The sequence below is a fragment of the Dendrobates tinctorius genome, unplaced genomic scaffold, assembly GCF_039654945.1.
Source record: "Dendrobates tinctorius isolate UK_male_01 unplaced genomic scaffold, ASM3965494v1 ptg000075l, whole genome shotgun sequence".
Taxonomy (NCBI): domain Eukaryota; kingdom Metazoa; phylum Chordata; class Amphibia; order Anura; family Dendrobatidae; genus Dendrobates; species Dendrobates tinctorius.
This window is the reverse complement of record NW_027361743.1, coordinates 42,583,510-42,598,788: the sequence shown is the minus strand read 5'-3', so window position 1 is coordinate 42,598,788 and position 15,279 is coordinate 42,583,510. Positions and strand designations below refer to the sequence as shown.

At 42.1% G+C, this 15,279-nt stretch overlaps 1 protein-coding gene across 6 annotated transcripts in view; it reads right to left on the bottom strand.

Annotated features, from left to right (window-relative positions):
* The window catches only part of NBEA (neurobeachin), a 915,436-nt gene that overhangs the window by 327,187 nt on the left and 572,970 nt on the right, over positions 1-15,279 (bottom strand). For all 6 annotated transcript variants that reach the window (XM_073583206.1, XM_073583210.1, XM_073583208.1 and 3 more), the window contains one exon: positions 591-715. In XM_073583206.1, coding sequence (XP_073439307.1) covers positions 591-715 — 125 coding nt within the window. The remainder of the gene's footprint in view (positions 1-590; positions 716-15,279) is intronic.

Sequence of the window (15,279 nt, the reverse complement as noted above, 5' to 3'; positions counted from 1 at the left end):
TTTTTTTTTTTTTTAAGTGAGGCTGATCAACCACTTTAAATAAAACACCTAGTACTCCACAAAAATTAAGATTGGCCAACCAATTCTAACTGGAAGGACGGTAAAACTCCAGAAAGAACAAAATGTATTTTAAAAGCATAAAAATGCGTATGAAAAAAAATCAAATAAGAATTAATTGCCATGAAAAAAGTCCTCTCTGCCTCTAGCGCCTTTATTAATCACATTCCAGCACCAGACGCTGAGAGTACATCAAACTGCACCAAATACTTTTCACATGACAAGCTCATAAATTATTCAACTCATTAGTATCACCAAGAGGAATAGAAATAGCATCAGTGTAAAAGACACATAGAAGTGGAAAAGGGTCAATGTAAAGTTTCATAGGCTGATCTCCATGTGTCCAAACTTCAAAAAGACAAACACATCTACACATCTGCTTTTTGAAAAGTGAATCGGAGCGAATACAAAAGTACAAAATTGTTGCGTTTCTCGAGTTTTATAAACTAAATCCAAGCAGTATGGAAAAAATCACTCAGAGCACACAAAGCTAACTTAATATAGTGACTGAAAGCATGGATCATCATACTGACCGTATTCAATGGCAGCTTTTAATCTGGCATCGGAATGAGTGGAACCGAATGCATTGCGTACAAAGCGTCTCCTCCTTCGCAAGTCGTCTTCCCAATAATCCAGTCTCCAGAAGTCATGGAGTTGACTAAAAGAAATAATATGAGATAATAATGAAACAAACAAGCCTGATACATCAAGAATTATGCCTATCTAAACTTCAATTGCCCAGTCATCAATTTGCCCTGACCAGACATTACTGCTGCTATGTTATGGCCTAGCTTACGGGGCATAAAGACTGTTGGCTGAACCCACCAATATCGAAGTGTCCAGCCGACCATCTAATCTGTATGGGGGCGCCGACCAAGTGATGATTGAGAGAGATGTCGACTATGCATTTCCAGTTTTGGACTGCCAATCAAATTTTTCTCCATGAGATAAACTGCCGGCCGACACTTCGGTCAGCAGCTTTCTCATAGAGAACACAGGAGCACTCGGTCGAAGGAGAGCTCTTGTGTATGGGAGAGCTGTCTGACATAGCTATTGGCCGAACAATGAGCCAAAACATTGTTCATTCAACAGCCATCTAATGTTTGAGATGATACACATGCAGCATATAAATGCATGTTGACATTGGCCATAAAACATACTTTTACTTATTTAGTTACAGCAGGGTTTTTGCTCACTTTGTCTTTTGCAGGTTTTATGTTTTATGGCCAATGTCAACATGCATTTATACGCTGCATGTGTATCATCTCAAACCAAGCTCAAATTTTGTGTTTTTTCTTAGCCATCTAATGTGTAAGGTCAGCCTAAGACAAAGCCTCGTCACTGGCAGATGGGCTCACACAATTTGATCAAACTGCGTGCCAAGTACAGTGAACGTAGAAGTAATGTAGTTCACAAGTCATATTTAATGATCACATATACCTTTTAATGCTCCAAAGTTGTATTTGTTTGATTGCATACCATGTTAGTTTCATATCTTACAATAAAGCTCCTGGTCTCCAATGTGTAATCAGTAACAGGACCTCCAGTTTATCATGGGTCATTTAAAATAATGGTCTCTTCACATGTGACCACATAAAGCTTCTGGGCCTGGATGTGACCGCTACCTTTGCACCACCCATAGCTAAGCCACTGCCCAGTTCGCCTCCATCATAGGACCCTAGTATTTGAATAGTTAAGTCTAAACTGGTTTTTAGCATCTGTATTTATCATAATATATTTCTTGGCAATGCCTTTATGGAAGGGATTATCTGATGTGAGACAAACCATTTAATAGAGGTGTTCCCATCTTAAACAGGAAGGACATGGTTCCATGAAATTTCATGGAAATCTGAAAGCTGGGAGTTCCACCTTTGAACCCACCCTTCTCCAATTATGAGGGGTTTCCAAATGTCGGACCACCACTTGCTCGGTTGAGAAAAAAGCTCATTTCACTATGGGTCTCCCACTGAGTAGCTCCTACTCTTCCTGACTGCATGCCTACAGTGAGAACCAATGGCGTGACGGTGGAGCTACAAACAGTCTATAGGAATGGCAGAGATAAAGGAGTGCATGAGCTCTTGACTGGAGCCACAGACTGTGGTAGTTTAAAGGGGTGATCAGTGGAGGGGTCCCTGGAGTACAGACCCCACTGATCAGATATTTATCACCTATCCCGTGGGCAGTAAATGTCCATGGTAGGAGAACTTCTTCAGATGAAACTAGAATTTATTCTCCTGACAGCTTTAACTACTTGGAGTTTATATAACACCCGATGTATTACAATGCAGAGAACAATCATGACAGAGCGCTGATGGCCTTTGTATTTACATGTGAAACAACCTAAAGTAGCCGGTATTTAATGGCTTCTCGTACTGGTACAGAGCATTCATCACAAGCAGCCCATTTACTAATTCAGCATCAAATTACAAGTATTAATGACACGCAGCTTGCTTTCCTTTACAGAGGTTTAACGCGCCTTGTAAATCAAAGAGAAAACCTTCTTATAAACAGTTTGCCTTTTAATGGCTACGGTCCCTCAGCAGCCTGGAATTTATAAGCAGAAAATATGACACACATGACTTTGGGGGGTGGTGGGACCATGATTAAAATACCATGCTGAAATATTCATTGGCATAATTCCCCATTGCCCCCAGCAAGCTAAGAAAATTACTATTTTATTCATTAATAACACTGAATTACAGTTGCAAAAAAATATTCCCAAGTGCGGTAATTGTTGTGGTGAATTATAACCCTTCCATTAATGTGCCGCCAACGGTTTATGGGCGCTAGTGAAAACAAACAATTTTGGGCCATGGCCACTTGCCGTTTAACCAGCCTTTGTGTTTTCTTATGCAAATCACTTCATTCCTTGCTGGTAAATCACAGGCAGCACTAACAGCCGGTAACAATGATGTTCGACGGTGCATGGAACAATGGAAATATCACAGAAATCTTGTAATTAAAGGCAACTACATAAAATAAATGTGTGTTCTCTGTAACAACGAGCTATATCAAGGTGGCTACAATAATGGCAAAAGTGAGAAGCAGACAAGTAAAACTATCAAGTCATTCAAGTCTTAAAACAGGTAGCTTATCATTACTGGCCTAAGTGTACCCGGACAGGAACAACACGAATACTGGCAAATTTTTACCAACCTAAAGTGACAATCCTGATCTCGTTCGGTGACGCTGTTCCATTCAGTTTGGTGCAGAGCTGTATGTGTTACATACAATAGTATAATTACCATTCATGTTGGTAAATTATGGATACTTTATTCCCTCAACCATCTCCATCTTGAACCCCATCGGGGCTGTCAATTTATGGGAGGGGAGTTTTGTACAATTTACGATACATCCTTTTTAGCCTAGAATGGTAAAAATTTGCCAGTGTTCATGTTCAAAAATCAAGATTGGTACATTCAGGCCAGTAGCAATCAGCTACTGACTTCCTGTTCATCTTTGATTTGTCAGAAGGATAGTGACACCAGCGGTGATTGGGTGCCGGGGTCACGTGTTACAACAATGGCACAAGAGCCGCAGGAACAGCACCAACACGGGCGGTGAGTATAGGCTTTTTTATTTTATCGGGGCTAAACATTTAGATAAAGAAGTTTGAATGGAATAGGAGGCTTAGTGGCCAGGGAAAAAAAAATAACAAGCGTTCGCTTTTGTTTCTTTGTTTTGCAAAGCTAGTGATATGGACAATAAGCACGGTGGCTCAGTGGTTAGCACTGTTGCCGTACAGCGCTGGAGTTCTGGTTTCAAATTCAACCAAGGACAACATCTGCAAGGAGTTTGCATGTTCTCCCTGTGTTTCCTCCAGGTTCTCTGGTTTCTTCCCACACTCCAAAAACATACTAATAGGGGAATTTAGATTGTGAGCCCCAAAGCAGACAGTGATGATTTCTGTGAAGCGTTGTGCGTAATGATGGTGCTATATGAGTAAAATAAATAAATAAAACATTTCACATAAAACAATGATTTAAACAATAGGCAATTTTCTGACTAAACTTTAAATGCTTAAAAATGTAAGTGATAATCTTTCAGGTCCATTATTAGTATATTATATACTCATAAAAATATAATTAACATCAAACCGTGACAAACGTTCAATAGTTTATTGGAAGCCGCAGCTTTAAAAGAGGATCAATCAAGGTGACAGACAAAACAGAATTAGGGCCTCTATATATACAGATTCATGCCTATAGAGGTTACAGCACACACAGCTGCCCAGCTCTCCGCACAATAAGGGCTCATTCACACATCAGCTTTTCTCATTCAAGTTCTGTCCGTCTTTTTCACTGATAGAACATGTACCTATTAAAGCCTATGGGTCTGTTCACATGTTCATGTACTTTGCTGATCGAGTGGTCAGATTTTGGTCCGAGTCTTGATTCAATCTCACCAATGCAAGTCAGTCCAGGATGCGGATGCCATCTGCGTACTGTTTGTTTTTCACCAAATGTTTAAAACACAAGAACCTTGGGAAACCTCCAGAATTATTTTTTGGAATACAAGAAAAACTGATGAAACTCTGCTGGTAAAAACTGATGTACTGAGCAAACACTGCTGAAAATCTGATCAAAAACGCTGTTGAAACTTGGTGTCAAGGAGTGACTGACCCAGTGTGACACGACCCAACGGTTGGTCGGTCACCAAACAGCACAACACACAAGGAAACAATAACAACGGTGGGCTCTGTCGATAGGCAATGGGGGAATGGACACCTCCTGCACTTACCTGAGGATGTGCCCTGATCTCTCGATCATCCCTGTACAGGTTCTTTCACCCCGTTGCCAAGCAGGACACCAAATCCCTCACTTGCCCTGCTCTTATCCCTAAGAAGTGAACTGGCAGGTGAGAGCACTGGTCCCACCGCTGCACTAATACAACAAAAAGGACAACATAACAAAAAATGCAACACTCATTTTTCTGCTGCAAAGCACCACACAGCAGGATAAAAACACCAGATCAAAATATTCAGCTGAAGCACCACTGCACCCAACGAGCTCCTTCCTCCAGAGTGGTCACTGTAGAAACCTCCAACACCGACCGCCAGCTGATGCATCGGGTGACCTCTTGAAGGATGGCGAGAGTGGTCACCACCCACATCAGCCGACCCAGCAGCAAAGCAACAACAGCAGCAAGCCAGCGGGGTGGGGGGGGGGGACTGACATTAACCCCCAATGGGCTGAAAAGAAAAAAAAAATTAATTTGAGAAACCAGTTCTGCCACAGATCCAAAAATGGATTGTGACACGGGCTATTTTTTTATATAATAAAACACAAGGAAAAATAGTCCCTGAAAGATAATGGGGTGTATTGGTAGACACCAAACTCAACTCTAGTGACCAGTTGCCAATGTTTTTGCCAAGGCAAATAAAATAATTGAATGCAATAAAAAAGACAGATGCTCATGGCAAGATCATCATTCAGCCTCTGTACAAGTCGCTAGTGGGGTCACACATACTGGAGCCACAAATTGTACACAGTATTGTAAGCAGGGCTGTGGAGTCGGTAAGCCACAGTTGCGACTCCGACTCCTGGATTTTATCAGGCTCCGACACCTTCATAAATGTCCAATTCATTACAACAAATTTACTGTTGTAAAATATTAAACATCGTGCTTATTCAGTTTCTCACCATCATATAAGTAATCAGACCACTTAGAGCAAAAACTACATTTATTAGAATACAATTAGAATATAGCAAATAACTTTTATAAACTTTTCTAAACTGTAAGTAAATATGCAATAAACACTTTTATGCAGTTAATAAGAAGAAATCTATAAATTTGCCATCAGAAAAAGTATTGCCTCTGTCAGATCCTCCTTCATGGATGCCCTCAAATCTGATCTAATTATTTTGAGAGCAGAGTCTCTACACTAACTTGTGTTGGTGGCAAAGCAGTAACCACTCGGGCAACATCTCTGACAATGTCAGGATACAGAGGAATCGCTTGTTGCACTGTTATTTTTGATGAACGGTCAAATTTCTTAATTTCTTTTAGTGCACATGAAAAATTCTGCTGAAATGTACTGGCTGTGTTGCTTGATGGGGATGACTCTTCTTCTATGCGGGAACGCTTTGCACGGTCCTTGTGATCCAAATATTTTTCGAAATTAAATTCTTCATCAGTTGATGATGAGGGTGAAGATGTGGCAGGACGACCAAATTCTTCTTGTTCCTCCTGACTGTTCTGCAACCCTTTCATCCTTACTGCTATTTCAAACAGAGCTTCTTTTCCTTTACTTAGCTATTGATCATCTAGAAGAATCCGATGCATTGGGTCTACATAAACAGCTGCCAAAAGAATGTTATTTTGTAATAGTAGCTCCTCTCTCCGTTTCATTGATGTAGCAATGCCACTTGCAATTAACCCTCCTCTTTGGGACAGGCGAAACATCAGGTTCTTCCACTCCTTTAAGAAAATACCTGGAGTTAAGTCCTCTGCTTGTAATTTTTTAGTCACTGTAAATGGGTGCTCTAGCAATTTTTCCAGCTCAGTCACCTGATTCCACTGACTTTCAGTTAGCGTCAGTTGAGGGTTAGCCATGTCTACAAGAAAGGTTTTCAGTTCAACCAAGCGCTGAATCATTAAGTAAGTACTGCCCCATCGTGTGGCTTGATCAATAATTGCCCCTTTTCCAGCACGTCTCTTCAAAATTGAGTCAACTTTAGGGGTTCTGGCAACAGTAGCCAATTTTCTCACCTTGCCAATCAGTGCAGCAGCATGTCCTTCTTGCAGACTGTCTCTTATAGCCAGCTGTAGCGTATGCACAACACAGCGCATGTGATGAATGAAAGAACATATTGACACAGTTTCAACAAGATCATCTAAACTATCATGTTGCTGTTCATCTGAAGCAACTTCAGTTTGCTCCTCAGTTACAATACTGTGTTCCTCTATTTCAAACATTTCTGTGTCTGTGGACCCAGAATGTTCTTCTAGCTGCTGGTCACCATCATTACTCTCATTCATTAGCTTAATAGTACTTATCATATTTGAAGCATTGTCAGTTACGACAGAAAGAACTTGCTCTTTTTTAAGTTCATAGTCTTGCAGAACCTTTTCCACCAAGACCTGGAGAAACTCACTGGAGTGATGAGCTTTGGTGTCTTTTACTGCCAATGTCTTGGTAACTATTTCATTTTTGTCACAAACAAATCGGACATTGATGGCAAAATAGTTCACTCTGTGACGTGTGCAGGCATCCATTTTAAGAAACAGAAAGCGTCCCTTGAGAGTTTTTTTTAAGTTCTTCCTTTTGTTTAAAAGCTTCTTCGATTACTAACTTTATAATACTCTCTCTCTCCAGAGAAACACCAAGCTTGCGGGCCATTTCCCCATTCAGACACATAAAAGCTGGTCGTGAAAATAATGAAATAGGCACACTATCCTTTACAACAAGCTCTATGATCTGTTTTTTAAATGTATCTACTGTCATTGTCACAGTAACTTTGTCACTGACAAAATATCTTGCAACTGATGGCTGCAAAGTTCTCTGCTCCTTTGTTTGGCTGGAAGAGCTGGGCACTGGTTCATTGGTTTGGATGCAGTCTTTCTCATCCACTGCTTTCTTTCAGTACTTCTGGATGAAAGCACTGTAAATGTCTCTTTAGATTAGAAGCTCTGGTAGGAGCATTTTTATCTTTGCCTGAATATGCACTCATCTTGGCTTCACAGCATTTGTTTTCGTCTGGATCATTTGTCATACACTGACAGACATAATGTTTTCTATCTTGAGTGATGGTGAAATGTTCAAATACAGCTGATTTAATGTGATGCTTCTTTGACATTCTCAGGTTTTTAATTCTGCATTCACAATCCAAATGACAATTGTTTTTCCTAAAAACAATTGTACAAAATTATTTCCAGGTCGTACAACTGATATAGTGGTCAGTAATACTGTTATTATTCCTCATGTACTCACAGTTAACTGATGCAAAGTTTGTTGAAAGGATAATACTTCTTACAGTCTTCCTCTTCTGAGTAGCAGGCAGCTGTGAGATGCTTGGAAGACGCACACCTAGTATGATCTAGTCTAGAGGAGGAGCTTTACTACTAAGAATTTGCAACACATTTTCACTTTCAGTTTCATACATTGTAAGTAGGGGGGTTGGGGCAGCATGAGGTTAACCAAGTATAAGATTAGATAAGGGCAGTGGAGAACAGTGACACACAAGAAGTAAGAAATGTCTCTATCTCCAGCAGAACTGCTTATCACTGTTCATAGTTTGATAGAACATATATATTTGAGTAACATTTATAAAATTCATATGAAAGTTCAATTATGAAATATTAATACATTTTGTTTAAAGCTGGAGTCGGAGTCGGTACATTTCTACCGACTCCGACTCCAACCAAAACTAACTCCGACTCCACGACTCCGACTCCACAGCCCTGATTGTAAGGAGGACATAGCTGAACCAGAGCCGCTAGAGAGAAGCAAGACCAAGGTTTTTAAGGGAATGGGGCACTTCACATCTCCCTCATGGGGTTTTTGCCTTCTTCTGGATCAAACTGTTAAGTTATAGGTTGCCAGACATAATTGCGTCTTCTGTCATTCTCCTCCAATAACATCTATTTCTACAAGACAACAAGGAGCAGGTAAATGGAATGGCAGGTCATGCATGCCCCTTGTTAGAGGAATGGATGGGGGATTTGTAATGTTTAGCTTGCAAAAGAGAAGACAGAGGAGAATTAATAGCTGCCTACAAACATCTCATCTCAAGGGCTGTCACACTATAGATAGATCATCCTTATTCTCATTTACACAAGGAAAGGTGAGAAGCAATGGGATGAAACTGAATGGAAGGAGACATTAGATATTAGAAAAAACTTTTTGACTGTGAGGGTGATCAATGAGTGGAACAGGCTGCCGCGAGAGGTGGTGAGTTCTTCTTCAATGGAAGTCTTCAAAAAATAGATGAACATACAAGTGTCTGAGATGGTTTAGAGAATCCTGCATTGAGCAGGGGGTTGGACACGATGACCCTGGAGGTCCCCTCCAGCTAGTCGGAATATATACAGCAAAAGACCAAAAGTTTGGACACACCTTCTCATTCAAAGTTTTCTTTATTTTCATGATTAAGAAAATTGTAGATTCACTCTGAAGGCATTATAACTGTGGATTAACACATGTGGAATTATATACCGTATTTTTCGCTTTATAAGACGCAACCCAAATTTTGAGCAGAAAAATAAATGGTGGCGCTTCTTATAATCCATGTGTCTTATTGCTTACCGGGGGTGGTTGCTGTGGTGAAGCGTGGTCCCAGGGTAACTGCTGAAGGAGGCAGAAGTGGCGCGATGCTGCAGGCCACAGGCAGGGATGAGGGGGTGCTCCGATGTGCTACCGCTGGGGGGCTTGTGCTGCTGCCCGGGGGTCATGTGCTGCTGCCAGGGGGTTTTGTGCTGGTGCCGGGGGGGCTTGTGATGCTGCCAGGGGGGCTTGTGATGCCGCCGGGCGTCTCCGGTGCCCAGCGGTGTCTCCGACACTGCCCGGGGTTCTGCTGACATTTTGCGACAGGCCAGAGCCCCTTCACGGTTCCCTCTGTGTGATGGTCTCCGGCAATATGGCCGGGGGCGGCGCATGCACACATGGTGATCTCAGGACTAAGATCTCGAGAGATGAGATTTCAGTGCTGAGATCTCATCTCTCGAGATCTTAGTCCCGAGATCACTATCAGCGCATGCGCCGCCCCCCGGCGGCGGCCATATTGCCAGAGTCCAACACACAGACAGAATCAACGCCAGGCTCCCGGAGACACCCGGACACCCCTGCGGCCTACACCCGGTAAGGCATGTACGTTTTGTAAGATGCACACCCATTTTCACCCCAAGTTTGGGGGAAATAAAGTGCGTCTTACAAAGTGAAAAATACGGTAATTAACAAAAAAGAGTGAAACAACTGAAAATATGTCTTATATTCTAGGTTCTTCAAAGTAGCCACCTTTTGCTTTGATTACTGCTTTGCACACTCTTGATGAGCTTCAAGAGGTAGTCACCGGAAATGGTTTTCACTTCACAGGTGTGCCCTGTCAGGTTTAATAAGTGGGATTTCTTGCCTTATAAATGGGGTTGGGACCATCAGTTGTGTTGTGCAGAAGTCTGGTGGATACACAGCTGATAGTCCTACTGAATAGACTGTTAGAATTTGTATTATGGCAAGAAAATAGCAGCTAAGTAAAGAAAAATGAGTGGCCATCATTACTTTAAGAAATGAAGGTCAGTCAGTCTGAAAAATTGGAAAAACTTTGAATGTGTCCCCAAGTGCAGTGGCAAAAACCATCAAGCGCTACAAAGAAACTGGCTCACTTGAGGACCACCCCAGGAAAGGAAGACCAAGAGTGACCTCTGCTGCGGAGGATAAGTTCATCCAAGTCACCCGCCTCAGAAATCGCAGGATAACAGCAGCTCAGATTAGAGACCAGGTCAATGCCACACAGAGTTCTAGCAGCAGACACATCTCTACAACAACTGTTAAGAGGAGACTTTGTGCAGCAGGCCTTCATGGTAAATAGCTGCTAGGAAACCACTGCTAAGGACGGGCAACAAGCAGAAGAGACTTGTTTGGGCAAAAGAACACAAGGAATGGACATTAGACCAGTGGAAATCTGTGCTTTGGTCTGATGAGTCCAAATTTGAGATCTTTGGTTCCAACCACCGTGTCTTTGTGCGACGCAGAAAAGGTGAACGGATGGACTCTACATGCCTGGTTCCCACTGTGAAGCATGGAGGAGGCGGCGTGATGGTGCTTTGCTGGTGACACTGTCGGGGATTTATTCAAAATTGAAGGCATACTGAACCAGCATTGCTATCACAACATCTTGCAGCGGCATGCTGTTCCATCCGGTTTGCGTTTAGTTGGACCATCATTTATTTTTCAACAGGACAATGACCCCAAACACACCTCCAGGCTGTGCAAGGGCTATTTGACCAAGAAGGAGAGTGATGGGGTGCTACGCCAGATGACCTGGCCTCCACAGTCACCAGATCTGAACCCAATCGAGATGGTTTGGGGTGAGCTGGACCGCAGAGTGAAGGCAAAAGGGCCAACAAGTGCTAAGCATCTCAGGGAATTCCTTCAAGACTGTTGGAAGACCATTTCCAGTGACTACCTCTTGAAGCTCATCAAGAGAATGCCAAGAGCGTGCAAAGCAGTAATCAAAGCAAAAGGTGGCTACTTTGAAGAACCTAGAATATAAGACATATTTTCAGTTGTTTCACACTTTTTTGTTAATTATATAATTCCACATGTGTTAATTCATAGTTTTGATGCCTTCAGAGTGAATCTACAAATTTCATAGTCATGAAAATAAAGGAAACTCTTTGAATGAGACGGTGTGTCCAAACTTTTGGTCAGTACTGAATACCTGCAGTCAATTCGGATCCATGACACTGAAGAGAGCCAAGAACTTGGCTAGCATCTTCATAAGATATGCTGCTCCATTTAACTCATCACCATTGTCTTGCAAACAGGGTTGAACCAGAGGAAAATGTGGAACACTAGTCAACAATTCTGGTGATTGGTAGTGGTCCTAGTGGTCAGAGCCACATCAGTAGTTACCCAGGTTTACAAACTGCAAAAAAGGTGCTCTAAATAACACACATCTTTGACCATATTTTTTGGCAGCATGATCCTTTCTACCAACAAGGTCCTTCGTGTAAAGTGATCACTTAGTGGACCTCCTGCATGGTAATGGTTACATTTAACAAACTGCACAAAACTTTGGATCAGTTACATAAGAAATCCAAACTGACATTAAAGGGTAATTTTACCGCTGGTCAAATAAATATTCCACATTTATTAATCCCTCTCGTTTAGTCTTTCACGGCTTCATCACAACTAAATGGGACCAAGTGGAAGGAAACGCTTCACTTACAGCTGAAAGATAAAAGTCATGATACAGAGGCTGCATTAGGAAAATATATCTAATTGCAATTCCCAAGCTTAAAAGCATAGTATAAACCTGACACTACTACAGACAGCGAGCTGCAGCTATCATTCCTGGTGTTGATAGGATCATGTACATTCCCATGAAATGGAACATACCATTTACGCTCAAGTCATTTTTCAGCCGGCTCAATGACAACTATTTTTCTACGTCTCTCACCATAAGGTCTGCGTTATATTAAAGTTGTGACATAAGAAGGAAATTAAAAAAAAAAAGTTTCACTGAAAATCTGTATTAAAGGGTTTTCCTATTATTGACTTATGTGACCTGAGACTAAAATGTCTCTGAAAAGCCAGGACATTGTGCTGACCCACACCCGGTCATGAGAAAGTAGGGGCTGAGGCACAGCAGCGCTCCAGTCTGGGGTCTGAGTAGATAGCGCCATCTCATCGTCTACATTCTATCAATTTGCGGTATCCTGGTGGTTGGTCCACCACGATCAGCTTGTAAAGCCAAAGCCTAGTGATATGTAGAGAGTGAGACGTGCCCCTTAGGGGAACAAATGATTGCGCATGTTGGAATACAATTCTTGGACTTATGTGCGCTGCTAGACAAAGTATCACATCCAGGTTATGCAGAGAGATTAACCATTTCCCAACGCGTTTCGAAGTACATCACACTTCTTCCTCAGGGGATGACATGTCATCCCCTGAGGAAGAAGTGTGATGTACTTCGAAACGCGTTGGGAAATAAATGGTTAATCTCTCTACATAACCTGGATGTGATACTTTGTCTAGCAGCGCACATAAGTCCAAGAATTGTATTCCATAAAAGATTGATATTGGCGGTCACGGAGTGGACCTTTGGACGTGCAGCAAGCTGACAACTGATCTGATATACCATAATTTCTCCTGGAAAGGGTGAGTAAATTTCTTTTATTTCTTCCAATATCTACCCGGATAAGACCCTATTGCGCTCTTTCTTTCCTATAGTCTACGCATGTTGGAATACAACATGTCTAATCATTCTGTATCCTGACCTCTGCAATTGGGGGAGACTTGGGTGGCTCCATCTCCATTATATCTTTGGTTGGATGGCAAACCTTTAGCAAATAATGTAGAGGGTAGTTCCAACCTGAGGGGCATATAAAAACAGTTTTATAATTAGACACAGAACATAGAAGGGGTCTGGGGTAGGAAAATGCCAGGTCCAACTGTACCGTATAATATAATCAGATGGACAGGCAATGGGACGTAAGCTGGAATAGGCAAAGGGACGTAAGCTGGGATAGGCAATGGGAAGTAAGCTATTCGTGCCCAACTTGAACGTCACTCTGGCATTCCACAGTCTCTTTCTATATTTGGCTTGAAAGCAAAAAATTCTAAAGAAAAACAACACTAGGACCATGTACGGCCCATAGTACAGAGACTCCACCACGATTTCAGGTGCTGAGGCCGATCCATGCGGACTACATGTACTATGGGGCAGTTCTCCCGACCTTTTCTAATTTTGAAAGCCACATTCAGCTCTGAGACGGTTGCAAGCCTCATCCAGGACGCCCAGTCTCCACAACCTATAGCGACACCCAGAGCTCCAATTACTGGTATGACGACAGCCAATGCTTCCCCATGAAAGCACCTTATGACACCTGCTATTTTGTGGGCAGTATACTTACATCCAGGAGTTCACACTTTACTCACATTCATAATTCTCACTTGAAGCACTCCCACCAAACTATCGCAACCAGCTTCAACACACATCAAACTAACAGTACCATCATACAGTTAGGTCCATATATATTTGGATAGAGACAACATTTTTCTTATTTTGGTTCTAGACATTACCACAATGAATTTTAAACAAAACAATTCAGATGCAGTTGAAGTTCAGACTTTCAGCTTTCATTTGAGGGTATCCACATTAAAATTGGATGAAGGGTTTAGGAGTTTCAGCTCCTTAAAATGTGCCACCCTATTTTTAAAGGGACCAAAAGTAATTGACAATCGACTCCAAGGCTATTTCATGGACAGGTGTGGGCAATCCCTTCGTTATGTCATTCTCAATTAAGCAGATAAAAGGCCTGGAGTTGATTTGAGGTGTGGTGCTAGCATTTGGAAGGTTTTGCTGTGAAGAAAACATGCTGTCAAAGGGGCTCTCCATGCAGGTGAAACAAGCCATCCTTAAGCTGCAAAAACAGAAAAAACCCATTCGAGAAATTGCAACAACATTAGGAGTGGAAAAATCTACAGTTTGGTACATCCTGAGAAAGAAAGCACTGGTGAACTCATCAATGCAAAAAGACCTGGGCACCCACGGAAGACAGCAGTGGTGGATGATCGCAGAATAGTCTCCATGGTGAAGAGAAACCCCTTCACAACAGCCAACCAAGTGAACACCACTCTCCAGGAGGTAGGCGTATCAATATCCAAATCTACCATAAAGAGAAGACTGCATGAAAGTAAATACAGAGGGTTCACTGCACGGTGCAAGCTACTCATAAGCATCAAGAATCAAAAGGCTAGACTGGACTTTGCTAAAAAACATCTAAAAAAGCCAGCACAGTTCTGGAAGAACATTCTTTGGACAGATGAAACCAAGATCAACCTCTACCAGAATGATGGAAAGAGAAAAGTATGGCAAAGGCGTGGTACAGCTCATGATCCAACATCACGAAACAATCACTGACCTCAGGGAGGACCAGTGAAAGAAAACACTGCGGCAGCTGGCAAGGCGCTCAATCAGTGAAATCCTAGGTGCAATGCTTCCTGGGAAATACGAATATGCAAACAAAGTCCGTGGAGCCTCATTTAAGAGTCTCAAACACGGGACTAGCCAGATCTTCCTCCAGGGAAGGACGCAGCCAAGGGGTGGCTCCTTTCGGAAACCACCATTACCACCATATTAAGTGGTCCTTTAAGTCAGTATCCAGCTCTTTACGAGTTTACAGATATGACAAGGGAAATACCAATGATCCAAAGCATACCACATCATCTCTAAAGCACGGTGGAGGCAGTGTGATGGCTTGGGGATGCATGGCTGCCAGTGGCACTGGGTCACTAGTGTTTATTTATGATGTGACACAGGACAGAAGCAGCCGAATGAATTCTGTGGTATTCAGAGCCATACTGTGTGCTCAGATCCAGCCAAATGCAGCCAAACTGACTGGTCATCGTTTCATACTACAGATGGATAATGACCCAAAACAGAAAGCCAAAGCAATCCAGGAGTTTATTAAAGCAAAGAAGTGGAATATTCTTGAATGGCCAAGTCAGTCACCTGATCTCAACCCAATTGAGCATGCATTTCACTTGTTAAAGACTAA